General features: G+C 45.1%; 1 protein-coding gene across 1 annotated transcript in view; it reads left to right on the forward strand.

Annotated features, from left to right (window-relative positions):
* The window catches only part of mmp16a (matrix metallopeptidase 16a (membrane-inserted)), a 326,220-nt gene that overhangs the window by 110,120 nt on the left and 197,479 nt on the right, over window positions 1–18,621 (forward strand). The window contains exon 3 of the mRNA XM_085992713.1: window positions 12,053–12,175. Coding sequence (XP_085848839.1) covers window positions 12,053–12,175 — 123 coding nt within the window. The remainder of the gene's footprint in view (window positions 1–12,052; window positions 12,176–18,621) is intronic.

An 18,621-nucleotide genomic window follows, 5' to 3' on the forward strand; every position in this document is an offset into this window, starting at 1 on the left:
ACCTACGAGGACCTCTTCATTGAACTGTGCATCTGACGGCTGCACCTCTCCAAGGATGCCAGTGGGCACCTCTGCCAACTAAAAGTTGTAAAGTCTGTGGGTTGTTTAGTTAATTAATACACAGACTACCAGAGTAACTTAAAACAGGACTTTACTATTCGAAGGTCAGGGCGAATCTGCCCAATAAATCCTGACACAGCACTTATATACCGGTGTGGTCACCGTCGGTATTACAGTATACAGAAGCCAACAAAGTAGTGCAACACCTAAAGTAGTTCTCTTAAAGGTGGACGGTTACATACAATAGTTCTCTTAAAGGTAGACGGGTACATACACTACAATCCTCCCTTTTTAGCTTACAACATACTGATTCCCCATTAAACATACATTATAACATATATACAACTTTATGCAAGACAGTTCACAGATTCAGTCTCTCTGGAGGTTTCCGGACTCTGTCCGGATAACGCCTCGGTGGTGTCGTAACTCCCGGCGGAGTAGCAGGTGCTTCTGGCAAGGTCGATTTGGCTTGAAGGACAGTGTCAGGTTCATCTGATTCCAGTATTACCAGATCGGAGGTAGGTGTTCTGGGTATCTCTGTCTCAACATTAACCGTGTAAGGTGGTGGAGTAGGTTGGCCATTTGTGGCTGACCCTATGATCTGGTCAACATGGCGCCTTATTATACTGTCCCCAATGTCCACCATATACATCAACGGCCCCAGCCTTTTTCCAATAGTTCCAGGCTGCCATTTCTCGGTACGGTAGTCCCGGGCCAAAACTTGTTGACCTATCTGAAAAGATCTAGTTGGCCTTTCATTCATGCCCTGGAATTGCCGGTTCTCTACGTCCCTTCTGACGTTTGGCTTAAGCAAATCCAGCCGGCATCTTAGTCGTCTATTAAAAAACATCATGGCGGGAGTTTGATTTGTGACCGCATGTGTTGCATTCCTGTACGCCAACAAGAAGCTATCCACCTTATGTTGTAAGTTAATGGCTTCATTACCCATGGCCTTTATGGCCTTCTTGAAGGTCTGGACAAACCTTTCAGCCAATCCATTGGAGGCGGGATGGTATGGGGCTGACGTGTAGTGCTTAACCCCATTGCTCTTTAAGAATTTCTTGAATTCTTCGGACACAAATTGCGGTCCATTATCAGAACAGATCTGTTCCGGCAGCCCATTCCTAGCAAACATGGTCCTTAACACTGTGATGGTTTTTTCCGTGGTGGTGGTGGACATCTTTATTACCTCCGGCCACTTGGAGTGTGCATCCACCGCTATTAGAAACATTGAGTCCATAAATGGACCAGCAAAGTCGATGTGTACCCTTTGCCAAGGAGATGAGGGCCACTCCCATGGATGCAGAGGAGCCTGTGGTGGCGCGTTTTGGACCTTCTGGCATCCTAGACAGCTCTTAGTGATTTCTTCGATGTCCCCATCAATGCCTGGCCACCACACAAACGCTCTTGCTAGGTTCTTCATTTTCACTCCACCCAGATGTCCCTCGTGCAGCTCCTTTAACACCTTCTGTTGAAGTTTGGGTGGAATCACCACTCTAGATCCACACATCAGGGTTCCTCGACACACTGACAGCTGTTCTTTTCTCTGCGAAAATGCTGGCAGCGTTGGTTCGCCCTGTGCTGGCCATCCCTCCACAGTTAAATCATAGACTCGTGAGAGAGTCGGGTCATTTCTCGTTTCGTTTTCGATCATCGAATTTGTTACTGGTAGACATTCCACTATGGATGAGTGGAACATCTCTACCGGGTCCACTGTAGTCGCTTCTTCTACTATCGGCAATGGCAAGCGCGATAACCCATCAGCATTTCCATGCTGTTTGGACCTTTTGTATTCGATGTCATATTGGTGTGCCCCAAGTAACATGGACCACCTCTGTAACCTTTGTGCTGTCATGGTGGAAACGGCCTTGTTAGGGTTGAATATGGACACCAACGGCTGGTGGTCTGTCAGTAATGTGAACTTCTTGCCCTGCAGGTAATGATTGAATTTCTTTACGCCCCACACAAGGCTGAGGGCCTCCCTATCTATTTGAGCATAATTTCGCTCCGCGGAGGTCAATGATCGGGACGCGAATGCCACTGGCCTTTCCGAGCCATTTGGTAACTTGTGTGAAAGTACTGCTCCAATTCCATAGGGGGAAGCATCACAAGCTAGACGAAGAGGTAACGTTGGGTTGAAATGAGCCAACACTTCTTCAGAGGTAATCAACGCCTTGCTTCTGCGAAAGGCCTTTTTACATTCCTCACTCCACTTCCATGGTACTTCTTTCCGCAACAGAGCATTCAGCGGATGCAGCACCGTGGATAGATTCGGCAGAAACTTGTGATAATAATTAATCAACCCCAAGAATGATCTTAACTGTGATACGTTTTCCGGAGCGGGGGCCTTCACGACAGCTTCTATCTTGTCAGGTGACTTGTGCAGCCCCTCTTGGTCAATGACATGACCGCAGTACGAGATCCGTTTTTGGAAGAACTCACATTTCTTGCGATTAACTCGAAGGCCATATTCCTTCAACCTAGTGAGCACCAGTTTCAAATTTGTGAGGTGTTCTTCCTCGTCTTCTCCCGTAATCAGGATATCGTCTAAGTAACACTGTGTGCTTGGAATTCCTTGTAATACCTGCTTCATGGCCCTCTGCCAAATTGCTGGAGCCGAAGCTACCCCAAAAACCAGTCTATTATAACGATACAAGCCTCTGTGTGTGTTGATGGTGAGGTACTGACGCGACTCTTCCTCGACTTCCATTTGTAAGTATGCCTGTGCCAGGTCTATCTTGGTGAAGTGTTTCCCTCCAGCCAACGAAGCAAAGATATCTTCAATCCGCGGAAGCGGGTATTGTACCGTGTGAAGCACCGGATTCACTGTGATCTTGAAGTCTCCGCAGATGTGGACCTTCCCCGGTCCCCCTGGCTTGTTACTTGGTGAAGACTTCATGACGGGAACAATGGGCGTGGCCCACTCACTCCAGTCCACTTTTGACAGTACCCCCGATCGTTCAAGCTCTTCCAGTTCTGCTTCCACAGCAGGTCGTATCGCGTAAGGTACCGATCTGGCTTTGAAAAATTTTGGGCTTGCATGTTCTGCAATCTTAACCTTTGCTTTAATTCCTCGCAGTGTTCCCAGTCCTTGCTGGAATACCTCTTTAGCTTCGTCCAATATTCTGGACAACCGTTCAGGTTTGACATCTTCCTTTCCGGAATCTACCGTCATGGTGTTTAGTGAATGCCAGTCTATCTTTATTTTCCTGATCCACTCCCATCCCAGAAGTGGTGGACCTCCCTCAGGCAACACATACAGGTCCATCCTTTGGTGATCTTTGTCCTTGTATCTCACCTTGACTTCTATCTTTCCGATGGGGTATACTTTGTGCCCCGTGTATGTCTGCAATACTAGTTCCGTATCCCGTAGGGGAATATGCTTGAATAACTTTTTATAATCATGCTTATTCATGACCGTCAACGCCGATCCGGTGTCCACTTCCATTTTCACTTGGACTTTTGCAATCTGTAGTGTGATCCAGATAGCTTGTCGGTCAGCTTCATTACTCACATTGTGAATTCTCAGACTATCCAGTTCCTTGCAGTTGGAGTGTGAGTCCGAATTCTGTTCTTCCGGACTCTTCCTAGTCACCTCATGTACCTTTCTGTACCTCTTTTGTGGTGACTCATTATTGTTGGTCTTCTTTCCTGACTGGCATACCTTAGCTATGTGACCGAGCTTGCCACATTTCCTACATTCCTGGTTTTTAAACCAGCATTGGTTCTGGTCATGTGTTGTCTTCCCACAACGATAGCATTTCGTTGTACCCGAAGTAATTTGCTGCACACTGAGTGCCGCTGCCTTTAGCTGGATTTCCGCCGTTCCTTTCGCTGCGGCTTCGTTCGATGCAGCAATAAGGACAGCCTTATCAAGCGTAAGATCGTTCTCTTCGAGCAGTCGTTTTTGTGTTTCTTCCTTCGACATTCCGCACATGAATTTGTCTCTGAGTGCCTCTGCCAGATTTTCCCTAAACTGACAGTGTTTCGCTAGCCTACGCAGTTCAATCAGGTACTCCGCGTTGCTTTCCTCTTTCCGTTGCGTTCTCGCGTAAAATTTGGATCGTTCCACTAACATCAGTGGTGCGGGGTTAAAATGATCCTTCAGGACAGCAACAATATCATCGAAAGTCTGATCCGCCGGTTTAGCTGGTGCTAGTAGATGCTTCAAGAGCCCGTATGTCTTCGCGCCCATCGAGTTTAGCAAGGTTATAGCTTTGTCATCTTCTTCTATTTTATTGGCCTCACCATAGATCTCAATGCGTTCCACATACGTGGCCCAGTCTTCTACCTCGGAATTAAAATCGTTGATGTTACCATGCTTAGGCATCTTCCTCTCTTCCTGATAACACCACGGATTATTTCTTTAAATTTTCTTCTTTTTTTTCTTCAAGATGGCAGTTCCCGCGAAAATGGCGGTTTCCCGCGCTTATCTTCTCTCCCCGCCCACTTCAATGGCGGTTCCCCGCTTCTGTCTTCTTCTCCGCCTAATGGCGGCTTCCCGCGTTTCTTCCCCTGGCGGGAGGGGTACACTTTCCCCACGGGCGACGGCCGCTGGCTTTCAGGTTCACAGCCTGCGCGTCGGCTTCAGTGCTTTCCCTTTTCTCGGCAGGGCAACCGGCGCTGGGTACACCCCGTTGACGGCGAACAGTTTCAGCCGCTGGGCTGGCTCTCGCTCAGTTCCCCTTGCTCGGGCTCTGTCTCTCTCCTGCTCGCTCGGCTCTACCGGCGCTGGGTACACCCCGTTGACGGCGAACAGTTTCAGCCGCTGGACTGGCTCTCGCTCAGTCTCCCTTGGTCGGCTCTGCCTCTCCCACTCGCTCGGCTCCCAATCGCGCCTCCCAGCCCTCTCGCAGTCCGGTGCTTCCCTCCCCGGCTGCGGCTGAGTTTTTATATCTTCCCGCGCCTACGCTCCCGGTCGCAGCGCTTCGTGGCTTCGGTCGCTGCCCGGCCTTTTTCGTCGGTTGCGGTCTAGCTGTCTCACGACGCCGTTGCGTCCCCAGCCTGTCTGTACCGCGGCTTCCTTGCTCCACGCTGCCCCAGTCTCAGCGCCTCTGGGCCCGACTTCTGTCCGGCTCCTTTCCCCCTCGACCGTGGTTGAGTGCACCGCCCTTATCCTCCGGTTATTCTTTTTACTTTTCCCTTACAGTCACCGTGGCCGGCTTGCTTCTCGTGCTGATCGGCTCACTCCTCACCGTGGCAGAAGGGACAGTCAGTGCCTGTTGCTGATGGAAGCCTTTGTCTCTGAATTCTTCCTCCTTTCCAGCTCTGCAGACTCGAGTTTTCTCCCAGCAGAATGACGAGGGCGGTTGCCTCTTCTCGACGCTCGTTAACTGCTTCGGAAGTATTGTTGCCGCAGGGTACGATCGGACTCGTCGCCACTGTAAAGTCTGTGGGTTGTTTATTTAATTAATACACAGACTACCAGAGTAACTTAAAACAGGACTTTACTATTCGAAGGTCAGGGCGAATCGGCCCAATAAATCCTGACACAGCACTTATATACCGGTGTGGTCACCGTCGGTATTACAGTATACAGAAGCCAACAAAGTAGTGCAACACCTAAAGTAGTTCTCTTAAAGGTGGACGGTTACATACAATAGTTCTCTTAAAGGTAGACGGGTACATACACTACAAAAGTGACAACAGCCCTCAACTTTTACAGTGCTGCAGCCCTCCAAACTACCACAGGGCATCTGTGCAACATTGTGCAGGTGACGGATGCCGTTTCATAGAGCAGCTAACACAGAGCCAGGGACAACTTCATCAACTGATCGACTGCAGTGGCTGCACCTCACCTTCTTCTACCTACCCTACCAGATGACACAATAGCAAACCACTTTGGCCCAACCATGACTTTGCCATGAAGCATTACTTGAGTGAAAAAGTCCACACTAAATGAGTGCTCGCCTTCCTGAAAGTAACAAAGCACAAGATAACTGCACAGTGTATGCCAAACAAAATATTTCTTTTATTTACAGAAAAGCAATTCATTTGCATCCAAATTATACGACTTGCTACTTTTCTCAGCACCGTGCTTCCTCCTCGTGCCTAACCATTTTTTGACAGGGACTGTCGGAGTCTTGGCATGTGCTGCTGGCCTAAGATTCGGCAGTATCAGGCACAAGGACTTCAGCCGCCACTACTCCTCGGCCCTAGATCTGCAGCCCCACTGATTTAGCGCTGGCATGTAGACATAGGTACTGAGTTACCCACCTGACCCCAGCAGGGTGACACCAACTACTTCCTCCGCCACAGCTATGGAGGTGTGGGTCCCTTTGAGGGCCATGGCCTTCTACTTATGGGGGCGGGGGGCGCGGTGGTGAGATCATTAAATTTTTTATTCTGCATTGCTCTGCTATCCTGGGAGTGAGGGAGTTGGCCAAGAATGCCAGTGCCACCTCCCTTCAGGTGCCACGAGTGACTGCTCTGCCAAGCATGGAGGAGCATTGTCCCAAGAGACTGTGCTTCTTCTCCCCAACCTCGTCTAAAAGAGCATCAATATCCTCCTCTTAGAAGATCACTGTTCTGCTTTTCCCACCTCGTCTGCCTGCTTGCCCAGTGGAAACAGGTGCCGTCTGCATTGCCATTCTTCTGTCAACATAGAATAAAGATGTGGGTTATAGACGCCATGGAGATATGTGACCAGAACCGAGAGAAAAAATATTCCCAGGGTTATGCTGAAGAGTGGAGTCTGCAGAGAGCTTTGAAACAGTTACACCATTATTGCATTCAAGTTTCCTGGGCGTTTAGCTGCTTACACTTGTCTTACACATGAACTGTGCCAGTACTTGTGCCAGTTCTTATGCTAATTAATGTAACCAGGAAATTTGCATGGAACTTCCTCTGCTGGTGAATTATATAACTTTCCAGCGCAATGATGGCGTAACCACAGTGTAACTGAATTGAGGAAATTCGGGGCATTGATTTTTATTCGAGAACATCTGGTGAAACCTTGAGAGAGATGAACATCCTAGGCCACAGTCTGTGGCAGTTTCCTTGATAAGCTCATCTCAAAAACTGTAGGAAGAGCTGGAACTGCTGCGGTGACAGCATTCAATTATGCCAACAACTGGGCCCATTTTAGTAAACTAGCAGTGAAATAATGATTTTCTTTCTCCGACCTTACTATCAAAAGGATGCTGTTCACCCTCTGGTACCTCACCCAAGTGGCCTTTATTCGTATGTGATAGTGGGTGTGGGCAGATTATTTAGATGGGTGTGTAGCCTCCTGCTCAGTTTTCCTCTATATGCTCCACTCAGTTGATCCTTTATTCCCAAGTGCAATAACAGAGATTTATCTTAACATCAATTTTATTCACAAAGAGCATGTTAATATTAAAGCAACCATAGCAAAGGCCCTTTCCATCCTTTTGCTATCCAATTAAGTTATTGTTTAGTAGATCCAGAAAGCTTCATGTCCCTGTGCAGAAGGTTGGTCTGTGATTGAGCCTCCTTGTTTAAATCTGCTGTAAGTGATGTGCCTGCGGTCAGTTGAGTGATTTACGTTCTACTGTTATTCATACGCACCATGATCTGGAAAGTTCTTTGTTTTCTTCACTCCTTTCCTGGAAGCAGAAGCTTGTGCTGAGGCCCAATTCTATGGGGACCAAAAGCCCCCACTGCTGTCCCACCAAAGTAGCTATTCTTCACCTGAGAATCTAGACAGTGATTGGTGGCAGGCTACTTGACTGCAGGGCATCATAACTAAACCTCGTCCAGTAGAAGCCATTGGATGCCACTCAGCTATTACCTCCCTAGTTAAGGGAGAGAGAGACCAATTGTAGCCCCTTCTCCACCCACATCTGGTGTGATACTAATCAGGAATCTGACACATTCCTGATTAGTATCACACCAGGCAATGCATTTACTCACTCTGCTAACAATTTGCCGTTTGATAGGATTTTGAGTGCTCTATACATGTGTTAGATTGTCTGAGAGGTACTCATCATTTAGATTGAACTATATTTGCATAATTATTAGTGAATGATTATATTTATATGCAATTCTACTTCACTGCAACCAATCCAATGTTATGTTAAGTTCTGATATTCGATTTGACGTCATGGTGGAACAAGTGCATCACTTTGGGACTGTACATGTTGTGGCAATGAGAAATGAGAAATGAATATGGAAAATTCAGTTTTTCAAATTCAGGTCAGAATAATAACTGGAGGCCCACCATCAAGAAAATGAATAGGTTGGAATTATTGTTCCAACAGGTGAAAAATGGCTGTGTTGTCCACTTTTATAAATATATAAACATGTGACCTTGAAATCAGATTAAGATTTTAAACATCAGTGTTGAACCTGTCCCCTTACAAAAATGGGCAGTATAATTTGCCAGACAAAGGCAGATGTAGCATAAGGTAGTTGAAAATCAGACTATTGGTTTGATGTAATTGTGGTACATGTAGAGCTTGCTTTAGTTCACTTTATTATGTGAATAATGACATCTTAATGGCTTCATATTTTTTGTTCTGTCCCTTGCTTCTTTCACGTGATATAGTGATATCACCTTGAGGTGAGAATTTGTTTTGTTTGTCTTGTTTAAATATCTCCTCATTTTTCAAATATGTTTAAGTTTTGCTGTGGTGTGAACCTAATTATTTTAAACAGTAATGTCTGCCTTTAAGTGGGTAATTGCGGCTTTCCTGATATAATTGTATATTTTGAAAATTTGAGTATAATTAATAAGCATATTTCAAATCTGTTTCCACTGATTCGATCGCTCTCCCCGGCAACTGTCTAAGGCTGACCAAGTCTGTTTGCAACCTTGGAGTGATATTTGATCACGAATTGAGCTTCCTATCTTATATCCGTTCTATCACTAAGACCGCCCATTTCCACCTTCATAATATCGCCCGTCTCCACCCTTACCTCAACATATCTGCTGCCGAAACCCTCACCCATGCCTTTAGCGCCTCTAGACTTGACGATTTGAATGCACTCCTGGCCGGCCTCCCTTGTTCTACTCTCCATAAACTTGGAGGGTAGAACAAGTCCATTATAAAAGACGAAATAGCAGAGCACTTGGAAAACAGTGACAGGATTGGACAAAGTCAACATGGATTTACAAAGGGTAAATCATGCTTGACTAATCTACTGGAATTTTTTGAGGATGTAACTGGTAGAATAGATAAGGGAGAACCAGTGGATGTGGTGTATTTGGACTTTCAGAAGCCTTTCGATAAGGTCCCGCATACGAGATTAGCATGCAAATTTAACACACATGGGATTGGGGGTAAGGTAATTTCTTGGATAGAGAACTGGTTGGCAGACAAGAAGCTAAGAGTTGGAATAAACGGGTCTTTTCCGAGTGGCAGGCAGTGACTAGTGGGGTACCGCAGGGATCGGTGCTAGGACCCCAGCTATTCACAATATATATTAATGATCTAGACGAGGGAACTAGATGTAATATCTCCAAGTTTGCAGATGACACAAAGCTGGGTGGGCATGTGTGCTGTGACGAGGATGCAGAGAAACTCCAGTATGATTTGGACAGGTTGGGTGATTGGGCAGATGCATGGCAGATGTAGTATAATGTGGATAAATGCGAGGTTATCCACTTTGGTGGCAAAAACAGGAAGGCAGATTATTATCTGAATGGCAATAGATTGGGAAAAGGGGAAGTGCAACGAGACCTGGGTGTCCTTATGCACCAGTCGCTAAAGGTAAGCATGCAGGTGCAGCAGGCGGTTAAGAAGGCAAATGGTATGTTGGCCTTCATAGCGAGAGAATTCGAGTACAGGAGCAAGGATGTCTTGCTGCAGTTGTACGGGGCCTTGGTGAGACCACACTTTGAGTATTGAGTGCAGTTTTGGTCACCTTATCTAAGGAAGGATGTTCTCGCCATGGAGGGAGTGCAGCAAAGATTCACCAGACTGATACTTGGGATGACAGGAATGACATATGAAGAGAGATTGGGTCGATTAGGCTTATATTCGCTAGAGTTTAGAAGAATGAGAGGGGATCTCATTGAAACTTATAAAATTCTAACAGGACTAGACAGACAAGATGCAGGAAGGATGTTCCCGATGGCGGGGGAGTCCAGAACCAGGGGTCACAGTCTAAGGATAAGGGGTAAGCCATTTATGACTGAGATGAGGATAAATTTCTTCACCCAGAGAGTGGTGAACCTGTAGAATTCTGTACCACAGAAAGCAGTTGAGGTCAATTCATTAAATATATTCAAGAAGGAGTTAGATATATTTCTTAAGGCTAAAGGGATCCAGGGATATGGGGAGAAAACAGAGACAGGGTACTGAATTTGGATGATCAGCCATGATCTCATTAAATGGCGGAGCAGGCTCGAGGGGCCGAATGGCCTACTCCTGCTCCTATCTTCTATGTTTCTATATAACTTGAGGTCATCCAAAACTCTGCTGCCTGTGTCCTAACTCGCACCAAGTCCCGTTCACCCACCTCCCCTGTGCTTGTTGACCTACAGTTAAACAACGCCTCAATTTTAAAATTCTCATCCTTGTTTTCAAATCCCTCCATGGCCTCACCCCTTCCTATCTCTGTAACCCCCTCCAGCCCTATAATCTCCCTAGACCTCTGTGCTCCGCCTATTCTGGCTTTTGAACATCTCCGATTTGAATTGATCCACCGTCTCTTCAGCTGCCTAGGTCCTAAGCTCTGGAATTCCCTCCCTAAATCTCTCTGCCTCTCCACTTCTCTTTCCTCCTTTAAGACACTCTTTGAAACATACCTCTTTAACCAAGCTTTTGGGTATCTGCCCTAACATCGGTGTCAAATTTTGATCTTTTTTAATAACGCTCCTGTGAAACACCTTGGGGCATTTTATTATGTTAAAAGCGCCATATAAATATAAGTTGTGTTGTTCTTGTTCTTTAGTGTTATGAAATTCAACAAATATGCCAGGAATAGTGGGGAGAGAGCTCGATGAAAACATCATGCCAGAAAGTGTGAATTTTTTCATAAATCAATTAAACATGCCAAACTGTTGTGAATTGGAAACTGTACATTAGTGGGTGGTTAATGCAGGATCAGCAAGGCTTAATCCTTAATTGATCATGTTGTTAAATGCACTACATCTAAATTACATTATGAGATTTATTTCTGCCAGATAATCACAATTATTATTCAGAAGGTGATTACTGAAAATGTAGCTTTTGGCTTATTCTGTTCTATATTTCACTTCTTATCATGAAATTCAGTCCATTTAAGTATATCCACCTGAAGGCTTCTCTAAACTAGTACACCAAAAATGTGGTATGGGTGTCACAGCATTAAAAGAAAAGTTCTTTAATTATTGATTTAATTAAGCAAAATGAAAAAAAAAACATTAAAACTGCAGTGATCAACCACAGTATTTAACAGACAGTCTTGGACTGATGGAGACTGGCGAATGAACAGATGAGTAATGAATAGCTCATGAAGCTCTAACCTACTGATTAAATGGACGAATATAATTCATTCATAAATATGATTAAATTACTTTCAGGGCCATTACACCTCTGTCATTTTCAGTTTGAATCCGACTCTGGGGACTTTCTGAGATAAAACCAAACGTCTAATTTTAAAAGGGACTAAAAATCTAATCAGATCTATTAAGAAAAATGACAATTTAAAAATATGTTGGGATGCATAGGGGGCAATTTTAACTGCCCCTGCGGGCGGGAAATGGGCAGTAGGGGTCAGTCGCCTGTTTTACGCCCCACCTGATGTTGCTTTCCATTGACTTCAATGGAAAGGAAAATCAGGTGAGATGTAAATCACGCAGCGCATCCACTGCTACCCATTTCCCGCCTGGAGAGAACAGTTTAAATCGACCCCACAGGGTCTGTTTTAAGAGCCACAGAATTTTATTCTCCTTTCATAATGTTAAACTCCACGGGCTCTACAATGGAGATTTTCATTTAAAACAGCATACGTCGCATTGAAAAGAAATGAAACAATAAACCCCACTGTTTAAAAGGAGAACAAATGCACCAAGTTTAAGGATGTATTCTTTTATCTTTCACAGTTGGATGAAGAAGCCCCGCTGTGGTGTACCTGACCAGTTTGGCAGCAACGTTAGACTTAATGTTAGAAGAAAGCGGTACGCATTAACTGGGCAGAAGTGGCATCATAAACATATCACCTACAGGTACCTGTACTCACACATCACTCAATAAGCAGCTTTGCTTAGTATTCATCGGGACATGAACTGTAAAGATAAAAAGAAAAAAAGTCTTAGTTCTGTAAATCTGAAATGAGAACAGAAAATACTGGAAATGCACAACCTGTTAGCATCTGAAAGAGAAAGGGTCCCACTTGAAATGCTGCTCTATCTTTCACTTTTAGGCACTGAGCTCCGGCATGTTCCTTTTTAATTTCAGTGATCTGTAAAGTATTACTTGCTAGGGATCTAGCAGCAACCTGTTTGTCACTGATGAGTAAAAATTGACTTTCTGTAGGGCATGCGTAAAGCTGAATGTATGCCAGCAAGCTTTATTACATATATACTATTTTAGGAGCGAAATAACACGATCAATTGTCGGGTGAAAGTAAATATGTTATTGTTGCCCTGTTTTGCTGCCGGCACTTTCATTCAGCTGTTTGAGACTGAAGTTGTTTGAAAGTAATTTTGACAAGAAGTCATAATGATGACTAGTCTCCCAAGACTCGAAGCTGTGGTAAAGTGCAAACATTTTCACTAGAAGGGTAATTTTCTCACTTTGCCTTCCTGGCAGGAAGTCTAACCTGCTGTTAGTGTACATCTGAAATTTGGATGTGCAGTTTTGTATAACTTAATTTGAAATGGAACAGATACTCGATGAACAGAGATACTCAACATTCAATAACTCTGCTTTAGAATAATGTTGTACATCAAATGTCAGTCCAACCTGGCTAGTAAACAGCCAACTTTTTTGACAGGTTAGAAACAATCCACTTGTATTCCTAGATACCGGAGTAAAACAGTCTACCTGTTTCAATAAATTATTGTAAAAAGGAAAATAAAAGTTTATAAAACATCAGATGCACATTTTATGGATTGTGAATCAGCTATAACCATTCCAGGTACACCTTTTTGACACATACCCAACATAGCTCAAGACATTTACGGCATCTGGTAAACACAAAAGCAGATTAGTGAGAAATCACAAGTGGATTAAGATTGTGCTGTGCAATAGTAGTAACAAACATGTTAGCATGCTCTATGAAATTCCTCTATCTTCTACTTTAACAAAGATATTAATATATAAATGGGTTACAATAGAAGAAAAACAACTTCATATGAACACTTTAATAAATGTACTACTAATATCACACAGTATAATTCCAAACTAAAGGATTCACCGCAGTTAATTTTATTAACTGTTGCAGCTGAAGAGATGAAAGTTAGATAGTGCTGGTTGCTTTTTCTGATGCTGGCTGGCATTTATTTTAAAGTTAACTCCGTTTGAATGAATACCTGATAATGAAAAATGAGTACTTAGAATGTCTCCAACTGCTTCACAGCCATATAATTACTTTTAAGTGTAGCCATTCTTGTTATATAGACAACCACGATAGCCAGTTTGCACACAGCAGGGTCCCATGAGCAGCAATGAACTAGTTACTCTGGTTCTTGGTGGTATTGAGGAATAAATGTTGGCCTGGACATTGAAGGTTTATAAACTAACTAAAAATAGAAATTGAAAATGTCAGACAATGACTCCTAAGTGAATAGTGTTTATTTTTCCCCCTTTTCTCTCAAGTATATGGAATCATGCTTAGATACAGTTCCATAGGCACTAACTGCCCTGCAGTATCTCGCCCAAGTATCCATGCTTCATGTGTGAGGCTGGAAAGTGAGTATTGACAGGCTATTCAACTGTAGGAGCCATCACAGGCAAAGCTACTCATAGCCTCACTCAACGTGCACACACATCCTCTTTCTAGGATGGATCACTGGATAGTAATCAAGAATGGGTACTTGCACTAATTTTGCCCCTCCCTAGCTCAGGAACACTGAGGTTAATACCAGCGGCCCTGCATTTGTCCCAGCTGAGATCAGTCAACCCAGATGGAACTTTGATGGTCTGTGTGGCTCAGTCCACAGTGACCAGTGCATTTTCCCCCTGAGCCATTTTGAGAGTGTGGGCTGAATTTTAATGGGGAAGGCGGCTTGGGAGTGGGGGTGGTGGGTGGGGAGGCTCCGAGGTGGACGGGTTACCCGGGAGAGTGGGTTTCCTGCAGATCCTGCCAACTTTAACAGCAGAACCTGATTTGAATGGGAAGCCTCTGTTTCCCATCCACAGCTAGCCAGATTGAGAGGAGGGATCGGAGGCCTGGGGCGGGGGGGGTAGGGGGAAGGCCTCATGGAGGAATCGGATGCCTAGGAGGAGGGAGGCCTTGTGGAGGGATCAGAGGCCGTGGGGGAGGGTGGGGGGGCTGGTCTCCGATCATGAGGGGTGGGTTCGGCAGGGACCCTGGATCCAGGAGGTAGGTGTGAAGGCACTTACCTCCCAGATCCAGTAGTCCTCGCTGTAGCTGGTGGGTTTGCAAAGGGGGAGAAATTCAGTATCGCCCCGTTTGGGGCGCTATTATCGGCGGTGCGCAAAATTATCGCCTCCGACAGCAAACTTGGCTTTTATCGCCCCTGGAGGTGATTGGGGCGCTAAATCAGGCGCTACACACCTCTCTTAAGGCGCTAAGGCCGAGGAGCGAGACGGTGGCGAAGCTCATGTGATTTCAGTCAGCAATGGAACACAGACACACTGGCACCATACAATTCTTAAAGAGGAGTTCTGACGAATGGTCATCGACCTGAAACGTTAAATCTGTTTCTCTCTTCACAGATGCTGCTTGACCTGCTGAGTTTCTCCTGAATTTTCTGTTTTTATATTAAAGGGGAGGGTTGATCTTGCTCTCCATCCACATCCTGCTCATTGCAGCCTTGAATCTCGGCCTGAATCTCGGCCTGGAGAGACCTGTACATCAAATCTGCTGGAAAGAACAATGGAGAGAACCAGGGAAAGAGCTCCGAGTACAGACCCCACAGCCTCTTCTAAATCGATACAAGGAAGGGCAAATCAAAACCAACCTGCAAAGTGCTGCTCAGTACCCAAAACTCCTTCACACAGCGTTGAATCTCTCCAGAAGTCTCTCTCTCTCTCTCAGAATGTGTGGTGCAAAAATGCCACCGACAAAAAAAGGCAGGAAGTGGTCGCCTTTAAATAGCGCTCCCCTAGTCCCTTTCTGACAGCATAACGCTCCCCTCAACCTGTCGTTGCTAGCGGCAGGCGGTAAGGCAGGGGGCGCCACTCAATTTCCGGTCCGGGGCGCTAACGGGGCGTTGTGCACTCGACTAACGTCACGATCTGCCGGTGCAGGAGATTGTGGCGGTATTGTTTAGCGCCGCCGCAAAATGTCCAGTCAATTTCGCGAGAGGCGCAGATATCGCCGCGCCCGGGCGCTAATTGCTTTGCGCCCCACTTAGCGCCCTCTTAAGGCACTAACGGGTGGCACTACGAACTGAATTTTTCTCCCAAAATGTAGGTTAAAGAAGAGGCTTCCAGCCTCATTATAATATTTAAATAGACGGCCTGCCTCCTGGCTGTGGGTTGGCTGCCCGCCCCCGTCCCGCCTCCGTTAAAAGCAAAAGTGGGCGGGTTAGAGGCGGATTCAGGTCGGGATTCCGATTTTTAACACTTTAACTACCCCCACGCCCCCAACCCACCCATTTTTTTAGGTTAGAACTCCCCCCCGTGTGAGTGCTGTTTTACCAAATCTCACTTGCTACCATTTTAACATCACAATTTCTCAGTTGCTTTCAGTATAACAGGTTACATCTTCTGTTATTTTAATAACACGTCAAATGGCAATAAGTTAAAGTGTCAAAAGTACAAAAATACAAAGCTTGTAGAAAATCTTCCACTATAAATAAAGAGCATTGCCTTTATCACCAGAGAAACAAGAAGGTGCACAGCAAGCATACTGCAGTGATCTCATACACTAGGCACAAATGATGCTAAGGAAACGTTTTTGTTTAATTTAATGAAAGACCACCTCATGACAGCTCAGATTTATTTTTACAGTGGGTTGAGTTGAAGTAAGGTGGGAGGAGACGCGTGTGGAGCATACACACCGACATAGTCCTTTTTGGGCTGAGTGGCCTGTTTCTATTCTGTAACATTCTATGTAAATGCTGAAATGTGGTGCATGTGTTTCAAAGCTATGCTATGGTATGCTGGGAATATGCCATGTGCAATCCCAATCTCTTCTTCACCAGATGGAGCTTTCCTTGTGAGCATGGAGCTATATAGTTACAGCACAGAAACAGGCTCATAAAATCTGTGCCAGTGGGTTTTTTTCTACATGAGTCACCTATTCTAATCCCACTCTCCTGCATGCTCCCCATATACAGTATCTCAATATTCCTCTTTACAGGCAATCATAGAAACATAGAAGGTAGGAGCAGGAGTAGGCCATTCGGCCCTTCGAGCCTGCTCCGCCATTCAACGTGATCATGGCTGATCATCCAAACCCTAGCACCCGGTCCCTACACCGACAGCCATCCCACCCAAGCCCTATCCCCGTAACCCCACGTATTTAATCCCCCCTAACACTAAGGGTCAATTTTTATCATGGCCAATCAACCTAACCCGCACATCTTTGTACTGTGGGAGGAAACCGGAGCACCCGGAGAAAACCCACGCAAACACAGGGAGAATGTGCAAACTCCACACAGACAGTCACCCGAGGCCGGATTTGAACCCGGGTCCCTGGCGCTGTGAGGCAACAGTGCTAACCACTATGCCATCTTTTAAAATAAATCTGCCTCAACAATAATTTGTGGCAGAGATTTTCATATTATAATTACATCCGTGCAAGGACGTTTTTCTAACCTTCCCTTCAATTATTGTGATTATCTTAAATTTGTGCCCTCTCATTATCGTCTTGTTGACCACTATTCACTGTATCATAATCCTTCATAATTTTTAAGACCTGTGTCAGGTCACCTTCTCAGCTCCAGCGAAAAAAGCCTCTTTTTGGAACTGTTACCCTTCATCCCTGGTGACATCCTAGTGAACCTATCAGTAATTTTTCCATTCCTTTTATATTCTTCCCATAATGGGATTCCTAAAACTGTAACTGCAGTCTAATTAAGGTCATATACAAGTTTAACATTACTTCCATGCTTTCATATTGTAAGCCCCTAGATACAAATTTGTACCAATGACACTGCCAAAAAATGCAGAATCACTTGGCACTGTTTTCATTATAGAACATGATTTCTAGCATTAAGCGCTGCTAAAAAGCTTTACAAATAATCTAGCAACCGCTTGGGACAAACTAGGTTATGCAACAACACAATATATATAATACATATTAAAGTAAAACTTCTGATTGGTGAAGTTCACATTTGAACAATTAAACGCTTGTTCCTATATTCCTGTGCACACTATTTTTACACAGGCATTAACCCATTTGTTCTGAAATTGTGTACACGGGAACTTAACATGTGAACTTCGTCAATCAGAAATTTTATTCTATTATTATCTAATTCATTGTACTTCAGACTGATATTTATTTGGAGCGATCTGTCTACCAAAGGGAAAAACATGGATCCAGGAGCTGTGGAGTTCTTACTTCTTTGTCTTTTTTACTGATTCCTATGTTGTATTACTCTACAAACTTTTGAGGGCAGCCGAATTTGAGGAGGACACTCCATATTCCCTCATGGTTGATGGTGTTGAAGGCTTTTGTGAAGTCAAAGAAGACCATGTACAGCGATTGGTGCTGTTCTCTGCATTTCTCTTGTAGTTGACGCACGGTGAAGATCATGTCCATTGTGCCCCTTAGTGGGCGGAATCTGCATTACGACTCTGGGAGGAGCTCTTTGGCCACTAGGAGAAGGCGTTTGAGGAGGATTCTTGCAATGACTTTCCCTGTGGCAGATAGCAGGGAGACTCCTCTGTAATTACCGCAATCGGACTTGTCACCTTTCTTGAAGATGGTCTCGATTACGGCGTCTCTGAGATCCCCTGGCATGCTCTCCTCCTTCCAAATAACCATCCTACGCCTGCTTCACGAGGACATGCAAGCCGTGATCCTGACCAACGGTTCCACCACAGACCCAATTCACGTATGGACTGGTGTCAAGCAAGGCTGTGTCATCGCACCAATGCTCTTCTCGATCTTCCTGGCTGCAATACTCCATCTCGCCCTCAATAAGCTCCCTGTTGGAGTGGAGCTAATCTACAGAACAAATGGGAAACTGTTCAACCTCCGTTGTCTCCAGTCCAGATCCAAGGTTGTCCCATCCTCTGTCATCAAATTACAGTATGCAGATGACGCTTGCATCTGCGCACACTCTGAGGCCGAATTCCAAACCATCATCAACACCTTCACCGAAGCGTACGAGAGCATGGACCTTACACGAAACAGCCGTAAGACAAAGGTCCTCTACCAACCTGCCCCCACCACACAGTACTGCTCCCCGATTATCGAAATCCATGACGAGGCCTTGGACAACGTGGACCACTTTCCATACCTCGGGAGCCTACTGTCAACAAGGGCAGATGTCAATGACGAAGTCCAACACCACCTTCAGTGTGCCAGTGC

This window comes from Somniosus microcephalus, chromosome 7 (genome assembly GCF_052327205.1).
Source record: "Somniosus microcephalus isolate GS21.2 chromosome 7, FLI_Smic_1.0, whole genome shotgun sequence".
Classification (NCBI taxonomy): domain Eukaryota; kingdom Metazoa; phylum Chordata; class Chondrichthyes; order Squaliformes; family Somniosidae; genus Somniosus; species Somniosus microcephalus.